At 40.8% G+C, this 7,251-nt stretch overlaps 1 protein-coding gene across 1 annotated transcript; it reads right to left on the bottom strand.

Annotated features, from left to right (window-relative positions):
• Positions 1 to 261: 261 nt before the first annotated feature.
• LOC120663322 lies at positions 262 to 3,112 on the bottom strand. Its single transcript, XM_039942132.1, has 7 exons — positions 2,750 to 3,112; positions 2,310 to 2,631; positions 1,968 to 2,227; positions 1,654 to 1,863; positions 1,429 to 1,521; positions 1,246 to 1,347; positions 262 to 861 (listed from the first exon to the last, which is right to left on the bottom strand). The coding sequence occupies exons 1-7, from the start codon at positions 3,029 to 3,031 to the stop codon at positions 439 to 441; spliced, it is 1,692 nt and encodes a 563-aa protein (XP_039798066.1). The 5' UTR covers positions 3,032 to 3,112; the 3' UTR covers positions 262 to 438.
• Positions 3,113 to 7,251: the final 4,139 nt, after the last annotated feature.

Raw genomic sequence — 7,251 nt, 5'->3', positions numbered from 1 at the left:
GTTGATTCCATGACGATATCTATATCGTCAAACAAATAGATCCAATGACGATCAACATATCGTCACTACCTTCTATGACGATTTTTTTTCATCATGCAATGTGCCTTGTAACAGCACAAAAACATGGGCCAACATAACTAGTCTGTGACAAAAATAGGCTCAATTGTCACAGAAAAAGTTCTTATTATGATAAAATAATTGGTCATGAAACATGGACCAACATGACAGGAAGCATGCAATATAGATGACATTTATCCAATAGATGTCAACCATGCCATTGTTTCATACATGAGTGTTCACTGTTGAACTATATAGTTCTTACAAAAGCAAAGGCAACACTGGCCTAGTTGGTCACCAGCAGCACAAGTACAAAATATTAGCATGGCTTTAAACATCTATCATATAGTACCACTAGAATGAAGGATGGTCAACCTGAATTTAACTGATTGGTGATTGGCTAATCAGACGTAAAATAAGAGAATCAGTAGTTTCTTGCTTCTGCTTGAGAATGGCCAGCTGCTCTTCATTTCTTTTGTTTGACTCATTTGTCTCTTCCATTTTCTGCTCCATATCTGTTATTTTTTCCTGTTGAGAAATAATAGTAGCACGCAGATCTTGTTCATTTCTTTCAGCTTTCTCGATCTGCAAAGCTTGGACTTGAACTATTTCTTCAAGCTCTCTCATGCGTGCACTAGAAGTGTTAGTGCTGATTGGTTGGCTTCCGGCCGAACGAATACCCATGTTTTCTAGAAATTTGCTTGATGAACTGTACTCGGATAGAACTCCACCCACAATCTCATCTATAGGTTTTGGTTCTTCACCTTCTTCTGGTGTTTCATCCCTTGCAGTTTCCATGGCATCCTAAGATTGAATAAAGCCAATATGAATCTATTACATTGCTCAAATTTGATAGAAAAAAAAAACATAAGCAACCATTTCTCTGTGATCAATACATTCAGATTTGATAGAAAGGATAGAACCAACCATTTGATGGAAAGAACATAGCAAAGCACTACAAATTTATATACTAGATCAGATTTTTCATCATATTGATGTTTTGAGCTTATTCAGATCCAATAGAACGAAACAAGCATGGCAGCCACAAGAAAGAAGTGAACCATATTCAACATGTTTTCAGTTCATATTTTGACAAGGTAAGTAACATGTTTCATGTTTATATTTCAGTTCAGAATATGCATTCAACTAACATCACACATGCACATTTTTGGCAGTTAATATACTTACAATTACTTCTTGTACAACATCAGTATAACCCTTTGTCTTACTGAAGTGGCTTGCCTTGAAAAGATCCACAGAATCAGGTTCTTCCCCATTACCTTGCTCTCTCTGCATTAATGATATAAATGTTTATAACTTTGAAGGTAGCAAGTTGTATACTGCAATGAATTCATAAACAATTTAGCTTACCACACAATATCTCTTAGCAACATAGCTTTGTGAGCCTGTGGTTTGGTGAAGCTTAACTTCTCCTCGATTTCTTTTGTTCACTGCACATGTTGCCTACAAATAATGAAAATCCAAGGCAATCTGAGTCAATGTTGAAGTTTGTCCAATACACTAGGCAAAAATCAGTAGTAGATTTTAGCATTTCTGAGCTATGTGAGTACTAAAGTAACATCTAATCTGTGATACCTTGTGTTTAGGATTATTCCACTTCTCCACAAGTTTTGCCCAGTCTTGTTGACTAGTATTTGGAGGTTTGTTTGATAGTACTTGGTCCTCAGGAACACCATTGAAATAATCTCTTTTCAGTTTATAACGCTCTTGACGCACTCCATCTTTGAGGAGACCCGAACACACTTTTTTTGTTGTGTTATCAGCAACATCCAAGTTAAAGCGAATCTATTCAAGTCAAAAGATGTCATCTTACTACACTAAAAGTGATCAAGTAACATCATAAAAGTAAACTCAATTTTAATACCACAATATTGACTGTTTGAACTTACAGCTAGATATCCTAGGTGATCTTTTTGGACATCTGTATCAATTTTCTTCTTGTAATCCTTCCAATGCGGGTAGATAGGCATATGGTTCCGGACCAGTATGCCTGACTCTGAAGCTAGCTTTGCTGCTTGCACTGGATGTTCAGGTCGTTTCTTCCCTTCAACAAATGCAAGGCACATTTTCGAACCCATAGCGTTAGTAAGCTTGTTGAGCCCTCTTCCCCAGGTCGGATCCCGAACTCTCTTAGGCCTTTCAGGTGGAACTAATAGAACATATGTTTGTAAAGGATTAGAAGCATGTTTTCAACATAGAAAATGAAATGGAAATATGTTAGAATTTCCTACCTTCATCAAGAATCGGCATGTCCTGTCCAGCAATATCACTAGCTTGGTCCATTGGACTCATGCTACAAGTTCCTTCATTAGCATCACTGATTGGACGACTGGACCTCAAAAGCAGTGGTGTGTTCACTTCCCTTGATTCAAATGCAGATGGTGGAATAAGCTCTTCCTCAACTCTAGCTTGACTCCTTTCTTGAGGAACATGTGTATTGGCTGATGGTTCAGACCTTGACCTTGTCGACATAGATGATGGTCTAGCACCTTGGGGGTTTCTTGATGCCTTTGTCTGTCTTGATCCAGGAGCCATTTGAGAGCTTTTTGAAACCTGCATAACATAAAAAAGTAGATGTATTGTACATTTGTTAATTAGCACACAATACATAAAAATACATTTAAGAACACGCAGTACATACACTAAAGTTGAAAAGAATAAGTGGCTCAACCTTGGACCTAGATGATTTGTACATCACTGTCATTTCCTCTTCCTCTTCTAAATTGGTTTCACTTTCTTCAGATTGGTTGTTCTCATCAGCAGAGGGTTCATAGTCCGATGCAGATTCTTCACTGAATTTTTTCTTCCTTGCAACTATTCTGTAATCATTTTTCTTTCTTGTAGACAACTGGTTGAGAAGGTGTTTTGCATCATATACGCCAGAAGATTTCAATTTTTCAATGTTACTCCTGATATTTCTATCTCTCGCCTCTTCATATGCATCGATTGGCATTGCTTACATGAACCAGACAGGATATAGTTAGTTAAGTTCTTGGCTCTAATTAATTCCATCTATAGGTAAAAATGTGATTTAGCTTATAAATCAAACTCCTCTAACCAATAACAACCCAATAACCAGTCAGCATCCTCAAACTTAAGAGACACAACACAATAGAAAATTTTGGGCGAAAAAGAACCTCTTCTATGGTTGATGCAGTTGGTTCCTCCTGAGTAGGTGATGCGTGCTCCTCCGACCTTGCCTTCACGAGCTCGAGGTCGGTGCAGCCGGGCCGTCGAGGACGGCGCAGCCGGGCCGTCGAGGACGGCGAAGCAGGGCAGTTGAGGCCGGTGGAGGCAGGGAGGGAGGGATGCCTTGGTGGGTGTGACCCTCACGGAGGCAACAGATTTGGGGCAGATCGACCCATAGAGGTGTGGGCAGCTCGATGGTGCTACAGCTGCAGGTGATTTAAAGATGGGGATTGGTGGAGGTGGCCGGGGCAGGATAGATATGAGGGGACGGCGGAGGGATGCTACGAGGATGCGGAGGGAGAGGGAACGACGAGGAGGAGGGGTTACCTGGAACAGGCGGACGACGCGGGCCTCGTCGACGTCCTCGAGCTCGGCGGCGGCGCGGGCGGGCTGCGGAGGCGGAGCGCCAGCGGCCGCGCCGAGGAGGAGGAGCGCGGCGGCGGCGGTGCGATTGGGGGCGATGGCGAAGGGTTGGAGTGGGGTGGGGGCGACGGTGAATGGATTGGTTTGGCGCTGCGGGAGAGGGGGAAGGGGTGGCTTTACCCTTTTCATTCCAAAGGGTGCGCCTGGCGCTAGTTATTTGGCGGGGCACGGCGCGGTAATGAAATTTTCGTGAAAAAACAGAGGGAAAGGTCGCGACAACAAAATTTCAATGAATAAATAGAGGGAAAAGTCAAAAGCAAGTGCTTGATGTATAGCTGTCCTACTGGTTGTACTCGATCCAAGCACATTAGAGGCTTAGAGCGTGTATGTCATTGTCTCATCTTTTTTTTTCAAATGAGCTCTAATCTACTTATTACATGCCTATTTTTACCGGTTCCTGCAGTGGTTGGTTAGTTCGGTCATGACCATATGAACCAAACCGATCGGTTCGGTCTGATGCAGTCCCGGGCACTATGCTAGTATCTCATCACGAATGATTTTAGCACTGATACATTCAGAACTACCATATGACTACCAATGAAAACACAGACATAGGTCCATCTGAAATAAAATAAAATACAAATAAAATTTTCACGACAATGCAGAGTTCCAACATTTCAGTGGTACAAGGTTTTCTTACATGGCCAAAATGACCATATGAAACAAAGAAACATAGATCAGTCATCATCATCAGTTTCATTCGTTGGGCCTTGCGGGCAATCACGGTCACTCCAGTACTCTTGCAGAGTGTCATCTTCATCTTCTGAGTCCGTGTCATGAGAAGTATCAGGTGTGATGTTTCGAATTTTGTCAACAATCGTGGCATCAACCCTGCAGCCATCCTCATCCAGACGATGCAAATGCTCCAGCTGTGGATCAATATTACTTAGAACATTTTCTTCGCTAGAGGAAATATCATCCTGGTACGCGACATCATTAGTATGATCTTTAGTTTCAGTCACATCATATAGTTGCCTATGGTCAACTTTCTGCACCACTTTCCACCCTTTACCAAGCCTTGTGTCATCCAAATAGAATACCTGTGCTACTTGAGTGGCTAAAATATATGGATCATTTTTGTACCAGTAATGCTCTACATTGATGCTTCTAAAGTACCCATCATCTTTCATGCCTGTCTTTCTTCCTTCAAGATTGTACCAGTCACATCGAAATATAACAACAGATCGAGTAAATTGTTTATTTGATGGATATCGCAACACTATTATTTCACTAAGAACACCATAAAAGTCAATGCATTCATCCTTATGGGTACCCTGCGTCATGATACCACTATTCTGAGTTTTTCGATATTTCTCACGGCTGACAGTTCGGTACCGGACTCCATTGGCAATACAAGATGAGTATGTCTCAATTCTCTTATCTGGACCACATGACAAGGCATAGATATCATCACTTACTTCCATCATCCCATCACAATGCAGCTTTGCAACCTGTCCATACAGAAGCATCATAAGCCATTATGCAAATAAAAAAAATACAAAAGGCTATTGTTCTTCTAAATGTGAAAGGAAAGTTACATGGTTCTTAAACCATTTTGGAAATCCCTTTTCCAGCCTTTGGTCAACATCAAGCTCATTTTCATGCTCCAATTCTTCTCTATACAGCCTGAAAAAATACTGGTAACATCAAAAAAGGAGCAAAATATGATGCAGAAGATAAACCAGGTAGTGAACAAAAAAAAGGAACAAAACGAAACGAAACCAAAAAAGATACATACATCTTGTACTGATCAATTTCTTCACAGTTATTGAGCACAAACCAAACCAATTTGTCAAAATCACTATCATTGTATGAAACTTTTCCGCCTCCAAGCAATTTAACAAAGTGTGTAAAAACTGAGAGAGTATCTTGTGGTATAACATCATCTCGGCAACTGTTTTGTCTTCCCTGCCTATTAAATCTTGTTTCTACATCATCGAAATATCTTGAGCAAAAAGTCAAGCATTCATCAATGATGTATGCCTCAGCAATGGACCCTTCAGGCCTTGCCCTATTTCTCACATAATGCTTCAAAGTACATAATCTTCTTTCAATAGGGTACATCCACCCATATTGTACCGGACCTCTTAGTAGTGCCTCATCAGGTAAGTGCACAGCTAAGTGTACCTTTTGTGCTACGGCCTGACAAAGTGCCTAGAGCTGGATAGTCATGTATACACCAAAGAATAGCAGCATGTAGGGTAAACATTTTATCTGTAAATGCATCATAGGTCCGTACTCCTTTCCATAGATCAAGCAAATCTTGTATTAGTGGCTGCAAGAATACATTAAAATCTTTTCCTGGAGCCTTTGGACCTGGGATAAGTAAGGCCATCATAAAGTTAGACTGATCCATGCATGCCCATGGTGGCAGATTGTATGGGATAACAAACACTGGCCACATACTATAGGAGTTGCTCATGTGGCCAAATGGGTTAAAACCATCAGTGGCAAGACCAAGTCTAAGATTTCTAGCATCATCTGCAAACCATTCATATCTTCTATCAAAATCTTTCCATGCCTTACCATCTGCAGGATGCCTCATTTCATTCTCAACAATCTGACGCTTCAATTTATGCCACTGAGTATTCTCTGCTGTTTCTTTAGACATAAATAATCTTTGAAGTCTTGGCTTCAAAGGAAAATAGCGCAGTACCTTCCGAGCAACTCGCTTTTTCCCATTTGGATCTTTCCACCTTGACTCTTCACATACTGGACACTGATCAAGATTGGCATCACTTTTCCAAAATAGGACACAATTATTTTCACACACATGAATTGATTCATAACCAAGCCCTAGTTCACAAAGGAGATTTTTTGCTTCATTATATGATCTGGGGAGTGCATTATTATCCGGGAATGCTGAGGACAACAACTGAAGAAGTGCATCAAAGGCAATGTTGGTGATACGGTAGTAGGACTTGAGATGCAGGAGCTTGATCAGGAAAGAGAATTTTGTAAATTTGGTACAGCCAGGGTAAAGTGCACACTTGGCATCTTCCAAGATCTTTCCAAACTTTGGCCGATTCTTCTTTTCCTTGTCTGCAGTTTTGTACAAGTCACCCAGCAATTCTGGAATTCTATCATCGCCATCTTCATCGTCGTCATCATCATGGTACTCATGTACAGCAATCTCATCAAGAGAATCAATGCCCATATCACCAGGATCTTGAGTTTCATGTTCAACAGTTTCGCTGGCTTCAGTAATAAGTGGTTCCCCATGATATACCCATCTAGTATATGTTCTGGACATGCCATAAATATATATGTGATCTTCCACTTGAGCTAGATGTCCGTACTTTCTGTTATTGCATTCTGAACATGGGCAATGTATTGGGGCATTCACATCGCACCGTTCTAGAACAAAGCGAATGAAGGCCTTCACACCATTAATATACGCAGGGGAAAATTTCCTATCATTTATCCAAGATTTGTCCATCTGAAAAAAGTATAAAGGATGCATTGAAAACTTTCCTAATACATGGGTGAGAACGCACAGACAGCAATTTAACCAAATTGCAAACTAATCATTCCTGATACACTGGTTCCCCATTTCAAATG

This window comes from Panicum virgatum, chromosome 3N (assembly GCF_016808335.1).
Source record: "Panicum virgatum strain AP13 chromosome 3N, P.virgatum_v5, whole genome shotgun sequence".
Classification (NCBI taxonomy): Eukaryota; Viridiplantae; Streptophyta; class Magnoliopsida; order Poales; family Poaceae; genus Panicum; species Panicum virgatum.
This window is presented reverse-complemented; position numbering and strand designations above follow the sequence as displayed.